Below are 25,203 nucleotides of genomic sequence, written 5' to 3'. Positions count from 1 at the left end.
TAAAAAAAAAAAAGAGAAAAAGGAAAAATATAAGCTGATGGCTTTAGCTTTTCACGGCGGTGTTCAAGGCAAAGGCCGTGGCCATGGCAGGGGATTCCAGGGTGCTCGGGGAAGAGGGTCCTGGCGACCCCAGCCATCAGGAAATTGTTTTCAGTGCGGACAGCCCGGTCACTTTAAACGTGAATGCCCCTGGGGACGCCCAGAGGGTCTGGTTGCATCCGCAGATGCTTACACAAGTGAGGAATACACCCCTGCACCACCAGCTCAGCCCATTCCCCAGGCCTGGATCAACTATGGGAAACAGCAGCAGCCGCAGCAAACTCAGCCTCCTCAATGACGGTACCCCGGGGGCGAAGGCAAACAATGTGATGGTCTTATTTCCTTAATGTCTTTAGCGGCTCCTTTCTCACTTTCTCCCCTCCCAGCAAAGAGCCTCGTTTAACCCTTTTAGTCCAGGGACTGCCTGTCTCTTTCCTCATTGATACTGGGGCTACTTTCTCTCTTTTAAATCATGCCCCCTCTCCCTGGCTATCCTCTGAGATTAAAACTGCAACTGGGGTGGAGGGCAACCCACAGTCTCTGGGACTCACTTTGCCTTTGAATGTTATTTATTCTGATAAATGTTTTCCTCACCGTTTTCTTTTTTCCCCAGCTTGTCCGATCCCTTTGATGGGCCGGGATTTACTCTGTAAGCTTGAGGCTACTTTAACCTGCACTCCTGAAGGGGTAGGATTATTGATGACAGTGTTAGGAGATTCGGCCCCTACTCAGGGTAATTGGGAAACACCCCCCTCTCTCTCCCCTGACCTCACTGACTTGCCTCCAACCCTCTGGGGAATTTCTGACACTGATGTTGGCCTGCTCCTTTTGGCAGAGCCCGTAAGGATTCAGGTGAAGCCTTCCTTAACCCCCCCGTCAGTCCCTCAATACCCCCTGTCGCTGGAAGCCCGGGAGGGCATCCGCCCCATTATCGAGGGATTCATTGCACAAAAGCTAGTCCGCCCTCAGCGCACTCCCTGTAACACCCCTATACTGCCTGTCAAAAAGCCTCCTAAAAAGGACGGAGACCCTGTTCGTTGGCGCTTTGTACAGGATCTACGAGTTGTTAATCAGTATGTGGTCCCTCTTCATGCAGTAGTTCCTGACCCAGCTACTATCATCAGCCAAATCCCCTGGGATGCTGAGTGGTTCACTGTTATTGACTTAAAATCAGCTTTTTTCAGCATTCCTGTGCACCCAGACTCTCAGTATCTCTTTGGTTTCACCTGGGAGGGACAAAGTTATGTCTGGCAACGACTTCCTCAAGGCTACAGAGACAGCCCCACGATTTTCAGCCAGTGCCTCCGCCACGACTTGGAAGGTTTCACCAGTCCGCAGGGATCCACATTGGTCCTATACGTAGATGACATCCTATTAGGTAATCGCGAAGAAGCTGCCCTCCGCATCGATGGTAAGGCACTTTTATTATACCTACACACCAGAGGCCACAAGGTAGACCCTAAAAAGATTCAGTGGGTCTCACAGAAGGTCCGATATCTGGGCTTCCTGTTAACCCCAGAGGGAAGACAAATGGACCCAGCCCGCATAAAGACTATTCAAAACTGCCCTCTACCGAACACCAAGAAACAACTTCGAGGTTTCTTAGGATTAATTGGCTTCTGTCGCCCCTGGTTGCCGTCCTGTGGGGAGTTAAGCAAACCGCTCCACCGACTCACTGCTAACCTTGCTCCTGACCCTTTGCAGTGGTCCCCGGACACTATTCAAGCCTTTCAGTTACTCAAGGACAGTGTGGCCTCCTCCATGTCTCTCCGCCCCCCCAATTACAGCAAACCCTTTCACCTTTTTGTCCACGAGAGGGGCGGAATTGCTAGTGGTGTCCTTACCCAGCTGAGCGGGCCCCACCATTTCCCGCTTGCTTTTTACTCTCAGCAAATCGACCCTGTCGCTCAGGGAACCCCATCCTGCACCCGGACTCTGGCAGCAGCAGCCCTGCTGATCACAAAGGCAAAGAGCCTAACCCTGGGTCATTTTACCACGGTTTGGACCTCTCATGCCTTGTCAGCCCTTCTGCGTAGGGGCACAACCCAAGTCTTTTCGGCCCATCGTCAGCAACAGCTAGAGGCCGAACTCTTAGAAGACACTAACCTAATTTTTGAAAGGTGTGGACCCCTTAATCCAGCTACCTTGCTTCCTGACCTGCCAGTCCTCCAGGATCAGCACGACTGTGTGGAAGTAGTTTCCAGCATCCTACAGATAAGAGACAACCTGTTTGACGTGCCACTGGACAATCCCGATTGCATCCTCTTCTCGGACGGAAGCTCCTTCTATGTTAATGGCAAGCGTTTCACAGGTTATGCTGTCACCTCTGAATGGGACATTCAAGAGGCCGCCTCACTGCCAGGCAACTGGGGAGCCCAAGCCGCTGAACTCTATGCCCTGGCCCGAGCTTGCCAGTTGGCCGCTGGTAAGACCGTTACCATTTTTACTGATAGCAAATATGCTTTTGGAGTTGTGCATTGTCATATCCACCTCTGGAAGTTTCGAGGTTTCCAGACAGCTGCCGGTAAACCCATTCAGCACCTCCCCCTCATCCACAAGCTTTTGGACGCCCTCCAAAAACCCTCTGTCCTGGCTGTAGTTCACTGCCGGGCCCATACTAAAGATAGTAGCCCCGTTACCCGTGGGAATGCCCTGGCTGACGCCTCCGCCAAGAAGGCTGCCACCTTACCTTTAGCCATGCCCACATTGGCTATTGCAGCCTCCTCCTTTACTCCACCGCACCCCGTACCAGTACCCGCTGCTGAACTACAATCGTGGGAGAGCCTCGGGGCCACTCTGGTCAAAGGGACCTGACTTATGCCAGATGGCCGAGCCTGCCTCCCTCGCTCTACCCCGTGGCAGTTCGCTGGCACCATGATAAAGGGGGTCACTACGGCACGGCCTCGTGGACACCATCGCTCGCTTTTGGTATGCTCCAGGCATTCAACCCTATTGCCTATCAATAGTGAAAGCATGCAGCACATGTCAGCGTAATGGACCTGCTCCGCCTCTTAACAAAATTAAGGGTGGAAGACCTCCGCCTGCTGCTCCATTTCAACATCTTCAAATTGACTTTGCAGATATGCCAAAGGCTTTTGGGAAAAAGCACCTCCTTGTTTTGGTTTGCCCTCTGACTTCCTGGGTCGAAGCTTTTCCTACTGCTAATTGTACTGCTGCACAGTGGCGAAGATTCTCCTTAGAGACATTGTACCCCGTTTTGGCATCCCTCTTGTGCTCGACTCAGATCGCGGACCTCACTTTACTGGTCATGTCCTTGGCCGTTTAGAACAAGGACTGGGCATTTCACACTCCTTTCATACACCCTACCACCCCCAGTCTAGCGGGAAAGTTGAGCGTATGAATAGGGAACTTAAGCTTACATTGGCTAAATACTGTCAGGAAACAGGATTAAAGTGGCCTCAGGTACTTCCTTTGGTCCTGTTTCACCTTCGTACTCGCCCAACCCGCGCATTGGGATTATCCCCCTTTGAACTGCTCTATGGACACCCCCCTTTCAAAGGCGGGGCGCTACCACGTGCTGATGTTTCACTATTGGGAGGGGATCATATGACCGCGTGTCAGTTTCTCTCCCTACAGGCTCGCCTCCGTACCCTTTGGAAAGCCTCGCAGTTTTCCCAGACCGTGCCTCTGGAGGAACAGATCCACCCGTTCCAACCAGGGGACTTCGTCTGGGCCAAAAAGTTCGTTCGTGACGACACCCTCCAGCCAAGGTTTACTGGACCCCACCAGGTTCTTTTGACAACCCAGACTGCAGTGTTCCTGGAAGGATGCAAATCTTGGATCCACCACTCCCACGTCAAGCCAGCCGTAGTGGACCACAGTGACGGACCAGCAGCTCTTGTCACCACTGAGGACACTGCCTTCGACCAGTGGACCAGCTTACCTCTCTCAGACATTAGACTTAAATTGACTCGAAAAAAATGAGAGGACCCTTTATTCTGACAACTGTATGTTTTTTTTTATGCTTTTTTAGTTTATTTTCTGCTTATAAAGATAATGCTTTTATTAGATATTCCCACGAGGTTAAAACTCGTATTTTAGGAAATAGAAGTAATTGCTGGGTATGTACTCAATTTCCAGTAAATGCAGCACAGGGACTCCCCTTCACACCCATTCCCCTAACCACTGCTAATATGACTTGGATGCCACCGACTAAAATAAAAGATCCAGTCCAACCCAATCTTACATGGGACAAAACAGGAGTGCCAATTAACAAATATCTCAGGGTAACCAATCAAACAGGATCACTGTGTTTTGTTAAAGGAAAAGGGTCAACTTTTGTGGGAACAAGTAAATGCAACATATATTTTAATGGCACCGCCTTTAGTAAAAATCTTGGCTTCAAGCCTTGCGCATCCCACTTATCCCATATGTGGATCCCTCACCCCGATCCAACCTTTTCAACTTTTTCATGGAGGGGCAGGTTTTCAAAGTCAGTTTTTAAAAAGCCCTGCTCAGATCTCAAGGGTGTCCAACTAATTGTTAAAGGATACACAATTGCCTTCTACAACTGCTCAAGCAGTACTACACTGCCCTTTGAGAACAACACTACCAAATTGTGCCTCTGCAGTTCACACAACGACCCCTCTGCGTTACCAGGGGAACAGTGGTACAACGGGTGGTGGGTTACCTCCTACTCTGAGAAATGGAATACCCAAAACGCATTATATGGAACATACTGGGTGTGCGGGCCCAAAGCTTATTATTTTCTCTCCCCTGATTGGGCAGGGTCATGTTATTTGGCATGGCTAGCACCGCCTTCTCGCATCTCCCTCACTCCCCCTCATTTTCCCCACGTTCATAACATCCGTGAAACTGACAGAGATATTAATCTCCGTGATGGTTTGTCCTGGCAGCGGTGGGCTGGTCACACTAGCTTGAAGGGTGCTATCATCCGTCTACAGGGACTATTAGAATCTTTGACCAATGAAACTGCAACCCTATTTGAAAATCAGGCCGGGGAAATGTCCCAGCTGCGCCAGTTAGCTTTGCAAAACAGAATGGCTTTAGACATAATGTTAGCAGCCCAGGGAGGAACTTGCGCCCTCATAAATAAAGAATGCTGTGTTTTTGTAAATGACACCTACTCTGACACTTTTCAACGTACCAAACACCTAAGGGAAATGGCTAAAAACTACTCCTCTGGCCAGCCACCTTATGATTAGTGGGGAGCCTTATGGAATTGGCTGCCCGGATTTGGGTGGGTTAAAAAACTCTTGGTGGGTGTTGTTGGGGCCATAGTAGTCCTTATAATACTGTGTTGCTGTATTCAGTGTGTCCCCTCCCTCATAAACTCATGTAAGTCAGTTTATTCTTTTCCCACTTCAGCTAAAAGCCTTACTCTCTTCGAATTGGCCCAGGCTGAAATTGCCAAGCGGCCCTTAAGATCTTAAAATAGGGTGTAGCTTTTTGATTAATAGTTATCCCAAAGCTACAAATGGAGGAATGTTGGGTCTAAACTTTTGGTAAACTTTGGGGAGCCAAAACACACCCAGACTGGCTGTCTCTGCATAATCCTTCCTGAACCCTTTTGAACAAAACACTGACCTGCAAACTACTCATGACACCCCCTTTATCAAGTAGCCATTAGCCTTTATCTCTATGCATTTACTTGTTAACTTGCTTTTCCTGTAAAATCTTGATTGATTATGCATGACCATTATCTTTTGTTAATCACTTTGTTTACTTCTGTGTATAAATATTGATGCTCACCCCTAATAAAGGGGCCACACTTAATCTAAAGCTTTTAGAGCTAAGGATAGTGTGAGCCCGTTGATCAATGCATTGGTGTCTGGTCTCTGACAGAATTGTGTGCCCCATACCAACTCCGCACGAACTCGGGTGCTGGAGAGGTGAGTGAGGACTTGCTTTATTTACCTAACACTGTAACCCCCATATTCCTAATTTATATAGGATTGTGATCTTGCATATAAAGCATGCCTTGTAAGGTATCAGGGGAAAGGTTATAATCTGTTGAAAGTCATTTCTCTATCCATATATGTATATCATTAATGCATATGAAGTTATGAGAATTTTGTATGGTTGTCACTAAAACAGATTGTAAATTGGAGATTCAGCCAGATATTAGCTCCCCAGAGGCAACAGCAAGGAAAGTAACCAATGCCCAGGCAGACTGTCAAACAACCCATCAACAGCTGCTGTCCAGCAAGGGAGCTACAATTCAGTGACAACCCTGCACGAGGCCACAGCAGGGGAATTGCTCAACCTTGTCTGGAGACTCAGCAATGCCCACCCAGACATGCCTGGACTTGTGTTCTACAAGCACATGGACTGAGCATATAAGAGAGACATAGTGGCCACATGCTGGGCCTTTCTCCTTCACCCACCTACGCTGCAAGCAACAAGGACACTCTAAAGAGTCCAACTCAGGGGACTGGCCCAGATTTCAAGGGTGAAATCTGTATACTATAAACTGCAATATCCAGTGGGGTGAGAAAAAACTGCTTAATCCAATAGGATTGAGAGTTCAGACAGCGTGCTTACATTTTATTTTGGTAATTATCTCTTTTAGTCAATAAATTTGTTTTACTGGTTATCTTTGAGTTTGCCTGACATGAATGGTAAATATGCTCAGGTTTTACAAAAGCTACTGTATGTCCACTTTCCACTGATGAAGTGGTGAACCAATTAATAAATTTGCACTGGTCATCTTGAGCAGTACAAGATGGTATATTCCTGAGATACTGTGTAAGGGGGATTTGGCTGGTGCCTTTCCCTATGTGATTCATGAGCGACTCTGGGAGCATTCATGCAATCCAGCTGAGTGTTGGTCTCCACATGTGGTTGTGCTGAGAGATCACAGTGCCCATATCTCCATTGTTTAGACAGGGGCCGGGGACCTACAGAGACCAAGTGGCCTGCCCAAGTCACACATACATAGCAAAGCTAGGAACTGAACCCAGATCTTGTGTCCAGGCTCACACCTGAACCATCCTTCATGCAGATAGTGACACAGTGCATTAATAGCATACTTGGTCCTGAAGTTACTCCCCCTCTTCAGAGCAGGCAAAGAGAAGACAGGTGACAAGCCAGCCTCATTTATACACAATGTGTTTGTTTATAATAAAGTTACATTTTTAAACTAGATTTTTTCCAATAATTGCAGCAGCATCTTATTTATAGATACAAGTATTAGTGCTGAAGGTTTGCCGGCGTTACCCTGAACGCAAAGTGCAGCAAGGATGGGGGTGTGAAGGGATCTGTTCTGTCCAGGTTTAGAAGTCCAACTCCATGAGCAGAGGGGCTGAACCCATCACAGAAAAAGTGCCTGAGAATTTCTGATGTTTCTTGAGACCATCTTGAACAGTGAGACTGCAGCCTTTGTGGACAGACAATGTAGCCATGAAAACCAGCAGCAGGAGCCAGGAGGACTTGGCCTCTAACACATGAGGACCACATGTAGCAAGTTTAACTGCAGAAGCCATGACACGAACCACCACATAATGAGGGAGACAAGCAGCTAACCCTCCTGCTGGAGGGGGAAGTGGGAATGGAATTAGCCCCGCTGTACAGAGTGGTGCTACAACTCTACTGTAGAAAAATCACAGAGTCCACCAATTGCTGTGTAGATGGATCCCCCACAGAGCATGCCCTGGAATAGCCTAGTGGCAGGAGCTAGTGGTGTATTATGACAAGAGCAGGGGGAACTAAAGGTGAGTCTTATAAGACAAATTCTGCCCTTAGGCTAGTGCTGAAGGTAGCCAATACAGCAATTGGGCCTGGGCATAACCAGGTGGCATCAGTAGTCTGTTTCCACTCAAGGGTGCATCAAGCAGCTTTACAAGTAGTGAATTGGACTGGCTCGTATTAGCAGAGGAGATGTCTAACCTGTCAGAATCCCCCATCCCCAACTCCTACTACCAGCCTCCTTATACTGCAGAAGAACCACCCAAGAGATGGAGCTACAAATTATTCCTTTCCTCAAGTCAGCAAGCAGAGGGCAAAGTTTAAATGTCAAGCAGAACTTGATCTGAGCTAGCCATGGAGAAAGCTGGCTGTGTCATCTGGTTACCCAGCTAAGCATCCACTCCCTGCTCATTCAGGTAGGCCCTGCAGTCAGGAATGCTTGTTTTATGGGCAATATGCATCTCCTTTCCCACCTCTATCCTAAGCATTCCTTTTCAGGAAGCAGAGCCCAACTTGAGACAGATACCCTTCTATCAATGCAGGCCTGCTGCACTCACAGCTTACTCCTGCCCAGGCAGCTGGAGAGTGTTGATGCTGCCCAGGAGCAAGGCTATAGAAGACCATGTACATAAGCATCCCATGGCCATGAGGATCAGTTGCCATGGGCCGGAGCCTCAGCTGGGGAGCTATGCTCTTTTACACTTGACTTCAGTGGAAGTACAACACTTTACAGCAGCTTAGGGTCTAGGCCCATCTCTCCTCCACCCACCCCTTTTACCCTGTGGTCCTAAGGGCAAGGGTGTAGAGCTGGTCAGGGGGTTGAGACTTAACCCTCTTATTCCTACCCCTTCTTGTTGAGTGTCTCACTGGCCTATGGTGAAGGCTCAATTTTCAGCATTTATCATTCCCTCTTCAAGGCCTACAAAAGGAGGTAATCAAATGTTCCACATCTATGTTAAATAAAGCCTTTACAAGACACATTGCACACAAGTGGGTCCTTAGACACCTAGCCCTATTCATAAATATGACACTTAACTCTACATCACTTCATAATAGACAGATCCAGTAGGCAGATTATACAGTGCACTGCAGACGGAGGCTTGTAACTAAGTCTTCCTGCCTTTAAGTCCCAACACAGACTTTATCCAGCCCCTTAGACAACCCTTCCACAGACTTCAATAGAAACGGTCTTCCTAGAGGGCTGCAGAGGGCCAGTAGGGTTAGTAGTTGAAGACACAGCCTGATGACCGTGCCCCAGCCAAGAAGCACACAGAAGCAGAACAACTTGTGCTGTAGCATCACGGATTTGGCTTGCAAGGGACAATCCTCCGCTTCGAACTGTAGAAATCTGGAGGGAGAAAGAAAAGGAGACTACTGAGCTTGTTCTCAAGTGAGAGTGTGAATGACCCCTTCCAATAAACTGGCTGGAGGAGCTTTATGAGCAATAAACATCTGTTTTGGCAAGAGTAATCCGGAGTCATGCTTCAGATTGTCTGGCTGATAGTGAGAAAAGGCTCATCTGTGCAGGGTTTTATCAAGTTCCCTTTGGCTATCTGGTTGAATGGCAGTGGGATGCTGGCTTCATTTTTGTTATCTGCTCCAGTCTTGTGATTTATTGACCTGAGATCTGGGAAATCGGATTTGGATTCCCACTCTGCCAGCCACCCTGGGTGATGTCATTTGAGATTCCTTTCCCCAGCTGTACAGCAAGCAGAGAATACTGGCCTCCCAACCCCTGTAAGCTCTCCAGGGTAGAGATTGCCTCTTATGACACAAGCTGCTTTCTTTACACCTCTGCGGTGAGATCCTGAGCTCAGCTGGAGCCTCAGGGCAATGCTGCCGTGTGAACAGGTGAGCTGACAATAAGCACCAATGCCTGCAGTGACAGGTGCCCTATGCCACCCCAGAGATATGACTGGACTGGTCAAGCTGCCACTGACATTGTCTCTTGCTCTGATAGCCATTGGGGTACTTGTGAACTAGGGGCAGGACGAGCATTTGTTCTTACCTTTTATGCTGGTCTGCCTTCGTTTCAGGTGCCGTGGGGAGCTGGCCTTGCAGGACTCCGAGCCCGGCTGTACTGTTTCACTTGAGAGGGCCACGTTAAGATCCTTTGTAGAAATATTAAGTACTGGAGAGCTCTGGTTCTTCTCCCCACCATTACCTCTGGAGTGGCTCGGGTCCGGGGAAGGCAGGCAAGCAGGAGACACGTCAGGAGAGAGGACTCTCTCCCACTTGAACTTGCCCTCCAGCGGTGTTTCCGTCTCAAAGTCAAAATTCCACCTGCACTGAGCTTCTTCCAGATGTTTCCTCATCAAATCCTGCAAGTCATTCTGGAGCTGCTCATGATCCACCGGGCCAAAGAGGTTTCGGCAGAGCTTCCTGTCGCAGGGGGTCTGCCGCATGTTACTCTGTGAAAGAGGCATGTTTCCAGCTGGAAGGAAAATGAGCCACATATGGTTACTGAGCTGCAGTGCAAGTGATCAATAGTTAGGCTACTGAGTGAATTAGTAAGTGACCAGAGGTCCCTGGGGTTCAGGCATCTCCTAGGACGTGCATACCAGTGTAATCCATGAAAGGAGCATGCACTTGTCTCCCTCTTGTGTCTGGTTTACATGAGGGTTGAACCTGCTATGGCTTCCCAGCTATAGGACTTAATCCTTGAGCTCAAGGGGTAAGGGCTGTTCCATCTAGTACTCAAAGTCCTAGATTCAAACCCTGCAGTCAGCCCTGTGGTCCAATAAGAGAGTACCTCACTCACCTTCTATCTCTAATACCCTGGGACTAACACTGCTACAACAGTACTGGATCTCAACTTGGAGGATATTTAAAATCAGAATAGGATCTGAATTCAAGTTTGCACCCGACAGATCATGTGAGAGCAGCTGGCAGAGCCAACAGGAAATGTTAGGTGAATTTCTTAAATCCCCCAAGTACCAGAACATAGTGGCAAGGTGCAAGGAACTATGCTTTGAACAAGCTGCATAGAACAAATTCCAAGCTTGTCCATTTTGATAATCCCTTATTGGTAAAACTGTTGGATAGCCATTGATAAGACCCTGCTTTATAGATGGGGGCAAAGAGGAGCCACACTTGGTCTGTAAACAGGAGATGCACCTAAGTGGTAAAAAAAGTTGCCAACTGCCAACAAAAACCCCAAAAGGGTTCTAACCTCCCGCCCTCCCCCTGATGTGGGCATGCAAGGTTATAAGGAATCTCTTCACAGCTTGTAATTATGTAAGGAGGCTTGTTTAGAAGGGCAGGTGATATTTTAAAAGCATTTCATCTAAATTTGAGACCATGAATTTACTCCCATAGAGCCTGATGGTCAGATATGCAGAGCACCTGCAGCTTCTACTGACTGCAGTGGCAACAGAGGCAGCTCAGCACAAAACATCCAGCCCACAATGGACAGAGGGCAGTCACAATAGGCCCATGAGCAGAAAGCTAGAGCCAAATCAGTTATTAGCAGTTGAAATGGGCAAAAATTTTAGCCAAAGCTTTGTGCCAGAAAATAAAAAAAAATAATGCAGATTTGCATCAACCAAAACAATTCAGGAATTTGACAGTTTTGCTAAATAGTTTGAAAAGAGGATTATGAAAATCTAAACATTGAGTTTGAGGTTTACTTTGCATTTTTGTTGGTTTATAACAGTAATCATGTTGTGGGTTGAACAAAGTGTTTCATTCAACCCAAAATGAATTTGAGTCCAGTAATGCAAGAGAGAAAAAAAAAGTTATTTTCACCACTTTAATTAGCAGTGAACTGTTTGCTCAACTCTTCCCGCACACAATCCTTTGGCAGTAACGATTTAGCCTTTATGCTATTAGTCTGGGAGACATTTAGGCACCATGGCAGCTAAAGGCCACATTTGGCTCGTATGTCTTGAACCTTACCCTTTAGTAGCCTCAGTGCCTATAATATTCTATTGATCCAGCTTGTCCTGTTCTTCCCTTTTCACCCAGAGAGGAAGAGGCTGAGAGATTAAAAATAGAACTCAACCTTCATATCGCCTGACAGTTCACACCCTTGTAAACAGTTCAATGGAATGACATCATCATGAGTCAGTCAAGTTCCAGCACGTCCAAACAAGCCCTGGCAGGTAACAAGTTTCAACTTGCTGCTGCATATAAAAGCAAACACCCACGAAAATGCTCCCTATCTCTCAGGAGTAGGCATTCTAAACACCTACCACTGACTTAAACCCGTGTCCTGGTCTACAGTAGAAAGGGAGGATGGTTTAACTGCATCAGTCATGGATGTGAAAAATCCACACCCCTGAGCAGCATAATTAAACAGACCTAAGTCCTCATACAGACAGTGTTAGGTCAACACGAGAATTCTTTTGTCAGCCTACCTACGGCCTCTCAGGAAGAGCCTCTCCCATCAGCATAGGTAGTGTCTATACTGAAGTGCTACAGCAGACAAGCCTGCAACTACTCAGCACCTCACAGGATCAACGTGCCACAAAACTGCACAACCTCGCATTAAGACTAATGCTTCATCCTCCGCTCCTGATTGTGTGTGTTGGAAGCCAATGAGTGCGGACGACACATGGCTGGTCTTTACTTTTAATTTCCTGAATAGTCTGTTTGATGACCTGAAGAACCATTGAAGTCAGTTTCATTTCCTTTCATACAATAAAGCTTTCTTGTAAGTCACATTAAATTCTGCTACAGAACCCTGCAGACTTGAACAAGCAGCTGATACAGGGCAATGTTTGTGGTCACCAGTGGGTGCCAGGGCAGTGCTGATCCAACTATGCAACTCTTGGCAAATGCTTCAGGTAAGCAAAAGACAACTTATCACTGCTCTGCTCATCCTGAACCCTCTAAGAAACAGGGGTCATTGTTTCCCTAAGCCAGTTTCTTGCAGGTGACAGGATCTCAATAGGAAACTAAGTTGAGTGCAGTGCTCAAGTCAGTTGCACTCAGAGTACAGGGAGCCTGCTGCCTGACCTGAGCAAGTCACCTGCTCTGCCTTATGTGTCCCAAAGTGACATGAGAGACTGGCCTAGCACAAGGAGCACAGAGGGAGGTTTAATTACAGTAAGGTTTGGGGGATCCTTTGACGAGCACACTATGTTCAAGCTAAACATCCACATCTTCAGCCATGTCAGGATTTTTGCTTCAAGACAGACAGCAGAGAGGGGATCCTGGAAGCAAGTGAACTTGACAGCAGGATTTTTGGGCTCAATGCAGCCCCTTTCTTCCCATACTCCCAAGCTGGGAAAGGAAATTCTAAGGGGCAAAAAGAACAGCAGCAAGGGGACAAGCCTTAAAGTCCATCTGTCTGCAGCCCATTTATTGCCAATCTCTGAAACAATCTGGGGCTTGGTCTCATTAACATTGCACTTTCTAGGCAAAGCATGTCTGGAGAGGGAGGAAGTGGAACTCTTCTGGGTTATCTGCAGGCTTCACTTTCCTTTCTTGTGAGCTCTATGGCTCCTGTCAACCATTTTAACCTAGATTACAATAAATGAAAGTAGCTTTACCTGAATAGCCACGTTAAGCAATAACTGGGATGCCAGAGGCAGATTTTTACACCAGACACGCAAGTGTTCAGTTAATTAACAGTGTACCACTTTGTCCGCCAGGGGGTGTTCGTCACCCAGGAATAAACGTCTTCCCACCCCTCACTACAGTAGCCTCCTGGAGTTCCCATTTCTTGTAGAGTGAGGGATTATTTGCAATCAGAGTGAAACCTAAAGAGCAGCCGGAGCCACCCCGCCAGAATGACACATCCTGGGACAGGCAGAGTGACATGTCTAGGGGCGGCTGGGATTACATCATCTTGGACCAGCCGAGCGGCCGATGAGTACAGCAGGTGATGAATAATATTGTGAAATATCCCGTTAGAGACAGGCCCTCAATCCACAAACAGCATTTGCACCTTTCATCCTGTTACACGGCCTGGACCCTGCTGCAAGGTGTTTCTTTTAAGTTGCTGTCAGACCCCCGGGGATCTTTGCTAGTGATGGAACAAGCTGCACAGAGAAGCAAGCACTTCATCTATGAAAGTGCTGTCCAACTGTTGAAAACGAACTCAAGCTGATGCAAACTGGATGGCTGAGCAGAGGACAACTTGGCCATCCCTACAGCTAGCTGGGCCGCTTCCGCTGCTGTCCCGTCGGGCTCTGCAGTTTGCAGCAGCCAGTGGCCAGCAGAGACTCAGGCAGCTCTTATCAGCCTGATCCTTCTGTTCCTAGGAAGTGCCCGGGGACATGGAGTTCCAGCGGAGCGCGACAGTCCCCGATCAGGGCGGTGCTGACGCAGCCACCCAGCCGGGCTGGGAGTGGCTTTGCCCAGCGCGCTCCCTGCCCGGTGGGTTGGTACATGGCTCTTCCTGGACGTGTTTAGACCAAAGCTTCAGGGAAGTCCCAGCCCGACGTGCGCTTGGAAATGACTCGCGAGCCCCTGCAATAGGGCAGGTCTCTTACATCACAGCGAACGTGTGACTATTACTAACCGCCGGCCGCCCAGACATGCCCAGGCAGCGCCCCGCTCCATTGGCCAGCCCGGGCTGCCGACTCCGCAGCGCCCCCCGCCGTCGGGCCCGGCGAACGCTCACTCCCCCGGCCGGGCCGGGCGTTCCTACCCGCTGACGTCATGTATTTGAGTGTCACACGCCACGGCACCGCGTCCAATCGCCCGCCCGCCCGCTCCTGACACCCCCAGCAGCCAGCCCTGCCGCCGGGCCCGCGGCTTCCACAGCCCCCTCTGGCTGCGATGCGCCCCGCGCCCCGAAAGCGAAACGGCTCCCCACCGGGCAGCCCCGGCGGGCTCCAGGATGGGCTGGGGGAGATCTGGGAGCTGGAGAGCTCGGTTGTCTCTGCTGCCGTCATCAGTGGCTATATGGCCCGAGGGTCTAATCCAACATGCGCCACACTCGCCCCTTCCCCGAGGCTTCGCCTCGCTGCTCTACGGAAGGAGACGTGTAAACCCAAATGACAGCTCGCGTGTGCGCGCTCCCAGATCGGCCTGGCCGGAGGTCCCCAGCAAGGGGTGCCCCCAGTTCTAACCCTATAGGGGTATTGGGAATCCCAGCCCTTCCAGTACAGACACTGCCCCGGTTCCCAGCCCAACGGCGCGTTAAGGGCACCGCTCCGGGGATCTTCGCATCCTCCGTAAGCGACTATAGCAGAGGGACCAGCCCACCGATCGGTGGGGCGCGAGAGGGGGCGCCTCCCCAGCAAGCGAAACTGATAGAGCCAGAGCAGCTTGGGATGGAGGAGGAAGAAATCCCCACCGGTAGCCGGGAGGGAGAGACCGGCAGCCCGGGAGCCTCTGCCCACGGGGGAAGCGGGATCTCTGTTCAGCCTCGCTTCTCGGGAAGCCCCCCGGTGACTCCGGTCGGTGCGGGGCGGCAGCAGCAGCAGGCGGCTCTCTCTGGCTGGGCTTAGCCTAGGGCACCCCAGAGTGGGGCCCCTCCAACTCCCCTTTAGCTAAGGGGCTGAGCCCGCGCAGGTGTCGAGAAGCGGGGTGGGACCCCCAGTACCTGGAGGCTACGGAGCAGTTAAGTTGCCTCCTCTCTCATCGGCCCGGAATTGGGCTCCCCATCGAGGGGGGGGCGGCACTGATCGTGCGCGAATCCACCCTCGAGAGGGGGCGAAGAGACTCGAGGACAGATACCTGGCGAGGGAGGGGAAGTGATGCACTGACCCGCCCCAAAAGGGCACAGGGACAAAGCCACCCTCAATGCCCCAGCCGCAGGCAGTCCCTCTCACCTAGCGTCCAGTCACCGCCTTTTCTCCTCCTGCTGCTGCTGCTGCTGCGTCTCTCCAAACCTCCAGCACCAGCTCTGAGCGCGGCGCTCTTCTGCCCGCCTGATATAGCCTGGCGGAGCTCCGCCCCCGGCCCTCCCCACCTGCCCCGCACAGCTGAGCACACCCCCTGCGCTGCCCCGGGCTGGGCTCTGCTGCCCAGCTCCTTAGCCCTGGGCTGGAGGGAGCCTGGCTACCACTCGCGCTGGCGATGCGGCGACCTGCTCCGCTGGGGGCGGAATTAACCCCCGCGGTCCGGTCCGCCCCGCCCCGCCCAGAGCTCTGCGCCCATGGGCGCGGGAGAAGCACCTGGACCGCTAGGGTCAGGTGCCATCGGGCGGCGGAGTAGTCGCTACCCTAGAAGGGAGGGTCCCGATCCCATTGCCAGTTCCCTAGGCCAGCCAGTGTATCCCTACCACAGGCTGTTCCAATCCACAGGATTACAGGTGAGCTGCCCGACAAGCCCTGGCTCCGCTGATGTCACCTTTTTGGCAAATCCGGCCATTGGGTTTGTTAACCCTGTCTCCGATGGCTGGTTACCTATCATTTGTGATTTCAGATCTACCGTCTTTATAGTTCACTGGTAAGAACTTCAGGCCAGACTTTGCTCTTAACAACAGTAGTGCTGCCCACTGACCTCCCTGGGGCTTCGCTGGTTTGGCGCAGGGGCGGCCAGGTTTGAAAATTGATTCCTGTAATAGGATTTCCATACAAGAGCAGACCATTGGTCCATTTAGTTCAGTCCCCTACTTTTAGCAGTGGCTACCATATCTGCTGCTTCAGAGCAAAGCCAGAAAGCAGCTACCCAGATTCTCAAGGGTATGTTGGCACCTAACTCCCATTACAATAAATGGAAATTAGGCTCTTAAATACCTTTGGAACATCTGGGGCCATGCTCCTAACCAGTTGCCTAACGTTGCATACTGGGGAGGAAGGAAGACAGCAGGAGAAAGATTCCTTCCTGATCTTTGCCGTGATCAGTTTATATCCTGAAGCATGTTTTGGCTTCCCCTAATCTCAGGGGTTGTCCACACTGGGTCATTAGCCACGGTGTAGCTGCATCACTGCAAACCCCTTGTGTAAATGCAGAGTAAACTCACTGGTGCAACTCAGTTTTCACACCCGTGCACTGTCTGCATTGATGGCTTGCAGCAGTGCAGCTGCAGCTGAGGCCAGCAGCATTCAACTTCTATTTTGTGGTCTCTTTTGAATCAGAAGTGTAGGTACGTGCTAAAGCATCCACCTAATCTTCTGTTTTCAGGGTGCTCGGCCCCCATTGTGCCATCTGAAATCAGGGGGAGCTGTTGGTGTTCCACACTTCTGAAAATCAGGCCTGCGGTGTGCAGCTGGTTGATGGATTTAACCCCTGCCACAATGCAAAGTTCCTAGATCTGCAGATTTCAGGCTGGCCTGGTTTAATAGAGAATATGTTTGGGCACGTTCTGCTGGAGACTGTCTCATGACACAGGGCAGGTCTCTCTCCTACAAGTCCCCTTACACAGGATGCAAATACATCCAGGGAGCATGAAATAAGCTGAAAGATGTTATCATCTATGGCACAGAGATAGGCCCTGAAAAGCTGTGATCACGTGGTGAACTTTCCGAAGTTCAGGGGCTATTTAAATGAAGGGTTTTAGATTGATTCTAGCTTTAATGTTGCAGTGACTAAAGCTTACTCGTGGCAATTTAGTGAACAAACCCAGCTGTCTGGCATGCTCTTATTAGGGTGACCAAATGTCCCGGTTTTATAGGGACAATCCCAATTTTTTTTCTTATATAGGCTCCTATTACACCCACACACACTCCCTGTCCCGATTTTTCACATTTGCTGTCTCATCATTAGCTCTTACTAACCTGCCTGACTCTGATTTTTCAGTTCATGTATTTTAATTAATTTTGAAAGCAACAGCTATAAATGTACCTTGCGTTTTGCCAGCCACATAATTCAGAGAGGCTTTTCAGCCAGAATGGCCTTTACTTTAGATGGAGAACAGCAGCCACCAAGAGAAAGAACAACACTAAAGTCTCCACCATAACTTAGAGAACACAGTGTGTCTCCTCTGACTATATTGAGCTGTGAAAACAAAATGGCTGCCAACCCTGTATGCAAGGAGTGGATTTAGAAACTGCAAGGTCTGTTACTCAGAGAGCAAAAGCATAACCATTTCATAGCTAAGAGTGACACAGTTTATCATCTGTATGCCATTTGCAATTATTAACACTTAGCACAGTGGCTAGCTCCTTTAAGAAGATGCACCTGTGATTGTTTTCCTGCTGCTCAACTGGGCCCTATAAAGGAGGAGACTGCAACAGAGAGTAAGAAGGTTATAAAAGGGATTGGGACACCAGGAGAAACAAGATTCTAGCCAGGTAGGGCAGGAAGTGGCCTGCTAAAAGCAGAAAACTGAGTTAGTCTGTGGACTTTATTTTGGACATTGAGTTCTGTTTATATTAATAACACCAACTCTAGGGAGGGGTGTTTGCACAGCGTGAAGGCTGAGGAGATCTAAAAGAAGGGACACAGGTAAGGCACTACAGAGTTATTGCTGTCCATAAAGGGGTGCTTGGAAGGTGGCTGATGCTGCTATATCACTGTAGATAAAGAACAGCTACCAAAAAGTATTTAACTAAATAGCTCTCTTTCTTTTTTGAAAGGTACAAAAATAAAGAGAATGGAATAATCATCCCTGGTGAAATTTAAAGTGGGTATATCAGTGTAGCAGATGAAAGACAAGACTTCTGTACAAAATGCACAGTTAATCTGTGGAACTCATTGTGACAAAAATTGCATTGAGGCCCAGAATGCAGGATTCAAACAAGCATGAGATTTCCTGCTTAAGGGCATACATAAACCTGTCAGTTACTAACGTAGCTAGGAAGAGGCTTTCCCTGTGGGAAAGCTATTCCATAAGTGTCAGCTGTGGAGATTATACCTGGTTCTGAAGAATGAGATGCTGGCTGCTGTCAGAGACAGGATACTGGACGGACCATGGGTCTGATGCAGTCTGGCACTTCTTATGGTTCTGTATTAAACCAAATGGCAGCTATTTCATTAGAAGGTATTGGAGCAATGATTCCCTTTCATCTGTGCAAGACTCTCTATGACACAGCTACATTGTGGTTAATGACCTCACAAATCGTATTCTGGGAACCACTCGTTCTGATCCTGCAGCTGCGGAATTTACCCCTGGCCTGGGGCCCCAAGGAAAACGGTTCCCTTGTTATGCCCAGCTCTCACTCTGCCAAACAGAGCAGGGAGATTGTGCCGGTGGGGAGAGGCAGGGGCATGCATTCTGTGGGATGCTAATTCTCTCCTTGGTACCCCTGGATGCTACATACTACCACTGGATACTTCCAGGTGCAGAAGATTCAGCAGCAGTGGCATATGCATGGGGAACATTGAGAATCAGAAACCCTTAGGGAATTGACTATTACAGTAGCAGCTGTGGTTTTTATTTTCCTATTGATATAATGAAAATCTAGCCAGGCCTCATTGTCAGAGGTGTGGAGCACCCTCAGCTCCTGCTGACCACAGTGGAGCTGCCCAGCATCTCTGCAGATCAGCTCATAAGGAGAGAAGACCTGCTGTCTGGCTAATCACAGAACAGGCTGCAAGGATCCCCAACCATAGGTCCCAAAGCCACCTTGCCATCATAGAAGAATAACCCAGGAAGGACTTTTCCTTAAAAGGCCCAGTAACCCGGCAGAACTGTTAGCACACAGGAGAGGCGAAGAGAAGAATGTGCTGATTTTGACAATGCTTTTCAGATCTTTGTTGCTTACATAGGGCTCGGGGTCAGATTTTTTAATGGAACTGGGGCCCAGATCCTCAAAGGTATTTTAGGCTCCCCTTGAAATCAGTGGGAATTTGTTGCCTAAATACCTTTTGAGGCCCTGGGCCTCAGCCCCCACAACTGAGGGCAGATTTTCCAAAGTGCCTGGGAACAAAGTGCTCCCCAAACTTGAGTTCAATGCTGCGTTTAACCATGGGCTGAAGTGTCCTCTTCTTTCTGGCCCATTAAATTTCTGTGTACTGCTAAACAACTGCTGTGCTCCCCACCAGAGGTGGCCGAGAGGTGAAGGGGTTTATAGCTGTAGTTATTAGTTGCTGCTTGTAAAAATGTTTTGGTGTCTTCTAGGATCTTACTGTCAACTCTCTCCCAGCTTTCTCTGTGGATGCTGTCTCTAGAGAGAGATGAATTTTAAGAGCAGAAAAATTTCTGATCATCTAGTCTGATCTGCATGACACAGGCCAGAAATTCCCCCCAGTGATTCCTGCACTAATCTTTTAAGAGCTTCATAGTTCAAGGCCAGAAGGGACCATTAGATTATCTCATCTGACTTCCTGTGTATCACAGACCCTATTAAATTTCACCTACATTCCTTTCTGTTGATCCCACTACCATATCTTGATCTAAGCATATCTTCCTGTTTCGAAGACTCCAAGAGATGGAGAATCCACCATGTCCCTTGTAATTAAGGGGTCCTAGCCATACCCCCACATCTATGGGATTTGAATGACTCTCAGAAGTGACAGACACAACTCTGAGCTGCTTATCCCATGAGCTCTCCCTGAGAGTCTACATATCTTTATAGCCCCCTTTCCCACTGTCGCTGGTGGTTACTTTGCTGAGTTACATAGAGACTGTCTACTCAGAGGGGCAGGGATGTAGCTGTCTGCATGTAGCCATCTCTTACGATTTTTTATCATGAGCCTCTTACTAACTTGTGTCCGGGGAGTCCAATGGTTGTATGAGAATTTCTTTTTTTCATTTTAAAAAAGAAAGTTTCCAGCCTTCCTGTCTTGGGAGAAACATTTGAAAATATGACCCCTGAAAGCTCAGAAGGCCCCAAACCTGTAATTTTTTTGTTTAAGATCTCATGATTTTGAAACTTAACTCATGATTCTGGGGGGACTGAGCTATGATTTTTTGATGCTTGGTGTTGGCACCAATGTTATATAAAGAACAATCATTACTTCTTTGACAGATGTTTTTCTTTATGCTCTGTGTTCGTTACTCTAACAAGTATTTAGTCTCAAGCTGATCAGGTTATGGAAGGCAGTGTCTCTTGATCATTGAAGGCAGTGTGTCTTGCACCACAGTGTCCATGAGTCACCTGCTGCTCATCAGTGAGACAGTGTTGGACTCACAGCAGAGTCTAGCTGTAAAACATGCCTGAACTTATTTCCTCCAAGTCCAGTTTCATTCCCTTCCAGAAACATGTGTGACAGGCTCCCAAACATCTCACTGGGCAGCGTGGACAGGAGTCCCAGGAATGCTGGACTTCCATTCGAAATTGACTTAGATCCAGATTTGAAACATAAGGCAGAGGGGCTTTAAAAGAGGGAGAGAGGCTTAGGGCTGTAAAATTCACGTGAAGGTTCCAGACACCCTGAGATTCACTTGGTTTGGGGCTGGGCTTTTGGCTCAGCCCTTTTCTGGTAAAGAGAGAAGCCAGGTCTATGCTAGAATTGCTTTGCAGATCTCACGATACCATTATAATATACTGGCAAAATGAGCCCACTGTGGATGCAACTATACCAGCAAAACTAGTGCTTTTGCCAGCCTAGCTTATTCCAGCCCCCCTGAGAGAAACCTGATAGGTATAACTGCATCTGCATTGGGGGCTTTGGCTGGCACAGCTCTGCCAGTCACTAATCACACCGCTGACTGACCTAGCTATGCTGGCAGAAGTCTGTATTTTAGACCTGGCCATGCAGGCTTGAGTCTCTACTGCTTTGCACCTTGTGGAGTTATTTGCCTCTGTGCAAAGTAGGGGTAACACTCCCCTGGGCCAGAATTGAAGGCCATATCCTCAGCTGGTGTAAATCAGTGTAACTCCATTTAAGCCAATGGACCGACACCAGCATAAGCGGAGAGATAATCTGGTCCCTAGTGTTTTAGGGGTGATGATATTGGATGGAAGGCAGAGAGAAGAATCACACTCTTTGTCTTAGGTCCCATCTGAACTGTAGCAATGACTATTTTTAAGCTTGCATGTACATACGTGCCTGTACATTTAAGGACTTTAAGGCTGATTTTTGCCTGAATATGTCATTAATATGTAACAACTGTATAACTTGGAGTGTCCCCAGGCTAAATCCTGCCTGCACTGAATATGAACACTAACTGATCCTCAAGTCCTCTTCTGCTTTTCTCAATGGGAGTTTCTCTTGAGTGAGGATTGCAGGATCGGGCCCTCATCTCCAAAGCAAAGTGCAGAAAAGGCACTTTTTTTTTTTTTGCATTCGATTACTTAAGGACTTGATCCTGTAAAAAGCTCTGTTTCCATGCTCAGCAGCTTATAGGATTCATACCTCTCTCTAGTAACAGCAGGAGGCTGGCTGTTTTTTTTCCCTGAAACAAACTGTACTTGGCAGAATACAGTTATGGTCCAGTTTGCCCATTCCCCTGCATCTTTTCATCCCTCGTGCCTGTACAAAATAGGTCTAAAATACGACTAGATCAGATGGGCAGTGTGAAACATCTATTTTGCTCAGGTATAAATGGCCGCACAAGGGGCCAAACCATGAATATTCAGACTCTTAAAATCTATTCAGCAAGATTGAAAATCTCCAACATTTTCCATTCTTGTGGCTAATGAGCTTTTGGTTTTTTTTTTTTTAACGTAGGAAATGCGAACACTCTTAATGAAACTCTCATGCTCCAGCAAAAGTCTTAAATGAATCCAGTGTTCGGCTGAATGGCGTTTATAGCTGAGCAAAGAATGTTTTCCCATCAGCTCTTTGAAGTACCCTATTAAGTGATTTTATACTAATAGGATTTTCCCAGGAAAGAAAGACACAAATGACAAAACGCTGAATGCTTGATTAACTCTGCCCCTAAAAGAACTTGGATCATGGTAATTGACTCTTTCCCTGCCATATTCAGCCATTGTTTGCTCTATTTATGAAGGCATGTTGATGAGACACCAAACCCAGTAGAGTGTAAACAGAATCCTGCCAAGCACAGATGGTTATGTGAGGCATTCTCTAAAGCAAGGCCTTTGGGTTACTGGAAATATTGCTGGATCCAGAGAGTCTGGAGTATGAATTGTTTTCATTTGCTGCCTAACTCATTTCCACCCGGGATTGGTTTTGAGGCTCATTCATAGTCATTAACGTAATTGCTTCAGGAACTGTCCAGTGGGAGCTACAGAGACTCTTTGGCTGGTAGAAAAGAACCTCGTTACGAGGTTCTGAAATCAGGCTGCAGGAAGTACCTGCAGGGTTTTAATGTTTTATTTTGATTTTACTACTTCATACCGTTTGCCACAGTTGGAGAGAAAACCATGCCTATGCAAAATGCACTGCACCTGCCTGAGGCACCTGCTGTGGGAGTGGCAGCTGGGATCAGATGTCTGAAGACATTTTGCAACTGTTCAAAGGCTCAATCTCTTTGCCTCCAGATCACTGCCAAAGCTTTATGGGCCTGCTACAGGGTGACTGGCCCCTTCAAGAGGGAGTGGGATCCAGTGCACCTGTGACTGATTACCCGCTGCCCAATTGGGCTTAAGGGAGAAGGTATCTGGGCCTTATAAAGAGAGAGACACCAGCAGGGGAAGGAGAGCACTGACCTCTCAGCCTAGAGATGAAGCGGGAGAAGACTGGCAGGTTGTGGGAGAGACTGGGCTACAGCAGGACTCCAGTGCAGTAGATGTTTCCTGCAAGGTAGGGTGGGGAAGGATGAAATTTGGACTTTATTTTGATTGGAACAGTTTATGATGATAAACCCGTGTTCTGTGTGGCTTTTTTAAGGAGCCCACGAACGGAAATGAAAGCAGGCCAATGAAGAGACAACCCAGGCTCGGAGGAGGCACTCATGCACCCAGTTACAGGGGTCACTCTGGCCTGGTGCTAAGCACCCTCAGACGCACCTGAATCAAGAGGAGTTGAAAGTGCTCAGCACTTCATAGGTTTGGGCCCCAAAACACAGCTCTGGGGCCTGGCTCTGACACCAGTGTTGATCCATCAATTTAGATGGATTTACCTTGGATTTACTCCAGTGTAACTGACAGGAGGCAGCCTTTGGAGCACAGCGGGCGAAAAAATTCTGCTGTTCAAGAACTGAAACGAAATGAAAATTTCCGATAAAAATAATTTGTCTAAAATGAAAATTGTTTTTATCAAAACCCTTTTTTTTGGGGGAGGGGGGGCAGGAAAAGTTTTCAGTCAAAAAAAATGCCAATCTGCTCTACTCATCCACTTTTCTGTGTCCTAACCACATTGGGGGTGTGTGAGGTACTTTCGTTTCCATGTCCCTGTCAGTGCTGGGCCTCTGGGCTGGGCCTGTGTCCAATGGTTTTTGTTTTGGCTTTGTTGATCTGACTGTTAAGAATGAGTTTAGACCCACTAAGCTGATTTCACGCAGCATCACCGAACAGCCATTAGAGGGCGAGAACTTTTTGGTCACGGGTCTGGATTTACAAAGGTCTTTAGAAAATGAGTTAGGTGCCTCAAATTGAAGGCCAATGGGAGTTAAGTTCCTGATCTGTCTAGACCCCTTGGTAAATCCCCCTAGACACTTTTCTGCATCTTTAGGCACCTAAATGCCTTTGTAAATTTGGCCTGAACTCACTGAATTTGAACTGACTACCCAGACACTGGCACACCTTTTTTTAACTTCATGTGATCTCCTCATCCATAAAATAGTGTACTTTTAAAAAATAAAGCCCTCCCGCCCCATATCCCTGTGGGGTAAGGAACTGCATGTGCTTGAAACTTCTGGGCCCAAGGCTTCCACCCTTACTTGCTACAAGTAGCATCTGACTATGTCAATAGTCCCATTGATCTCAATGGATGAGACTAGATCTTGGGAGTACATGCCCACAAAGGGAAATGAGGCCAGGGAGAGGAGGCGGTGTTGGGGTTCTAAACCTCACCACACCCAACCGTGGGCATGCTGGACCAAGTGTGTCTGTCTATTCCCTCTGGCACAGGTGGGCAGAGAAATGGTGGAGCCCTGGTTCTGTCCCCAATGTAGCGGCTAGCACAGCTGAGCTGGTGTAGGGAATGTCATAATTCACTTCCAGGATAGGTCAGTAGATTAGTATCTTCCTAGATCAGGGAGGAGGGAATTGTACTTCCTGGGGTCACTCTTGGCTGGTGCATCTTAGGCCCTCTCCCTCACTCAGGCTGCATACCCAACACTGCAGTCTAGCCTAATAGTGCTGCTGGAGGTGTATGTACTAGGGTGGCAAGATGTGTCCTTCCTTGTTTACACTCTAGAAGGATGTTTCTATGGTAAGCTATTGACTCAAGCTTGCTCATGATCTTTGTGGTTTAAAAATAATCACTGATGTCCTGCCCTCCGCCCCTGTTAACAAAAGCCCGAGCCTCTCCAGTGCAAACCACTCCAGTGCTGTTTGCAAAGCCTGACTCCTTCACATTATAGACCTCCCTGCAAAACCAAGATGTGGCCAGTGCCTGAATAAATAAATGCCCATAATGGTGAGTGGAAATTTCATTGTCTTCTGCTGCCTTCACCCAGTAAGAAAGGGCCTGATCCTACCAGAAACTGAGTGCCTCCTGTGAGTCAACAGGAGATAGAGGCACTGCATGAAGGCAGTAGAAGGCAATCAAAGTCCATATGCTAAACCTTACAGGGATAAAATTAACTTGGGTGGGAGGGGCCCTCTGCCTCTTTTAAGGGCTATACAGGGTCTGTACAAGGGGCTCTGCTGGCTGAAGGGAGTGCACAGGCATCTGTGTGTAGCCATAAGTGCCCAGAAG

At 48.4% G+C, this 25,203-nt stretch overlaps 1 protein-coding gene across 2 annotated transcripts; it reads right to left on the bottom strand.

Moving 5' to 3' along the window:
* Positions 1–7,114: 7,114 nt before the first annotated feature.
* Positions 7,115–15,539, bottom strand: CDKN1A (cyclin dependent kinase inhibitor 1A). 2 transcript variants are annotated; one of them, XM_030561228.1, is made up of 3 exons: positions 15,435–15,539; positions 9,716–10,141; positions 7,115–9,055 (listed from the first exon to the last, which is right to left on the bottom strand). In XM_030561228.1, exons 2-3 carry the CDS (start codon positions 10,131–10,133, stop codon positions 9,006–9,008), a joined length of 468 nt encoding a protein of 155 aa, XP_030417088.1. In that variant the 5' UTR covers positions 10,134–10,141; positions 15,435–15,539; the 3' UTR covers positions 7,115–9,005. The 2 variants fall into 2 exon arrangements, with proteins under 2 accessions (XP_030417088.1, XP_030417087.1); XM_030561227.1 differs by lacking the exon at positions 15,435–15,539 and having other exon boundaries at positions 9,716–10,178.
* Positions 15,540–25,203: the final 9,664 nt, after the last annotated feature.

Source organism: Gopherus evgoodei, chromosome 4, assembly GCF_007399415.2.
Source record: "Gopherus evgoodei ecotype Sinaloan lineage chromosome 4, rGopEvg1_v1.p, whole genome shotgun sequence".
NCBI lineage: Eukaryota > Metazoa > Chordata > Testudines > Testudinidae > Gopherus > Gopherus evgoodei.
This window is presented reverse-complemented; position numbering and strand designations above follow the sequence as displayed.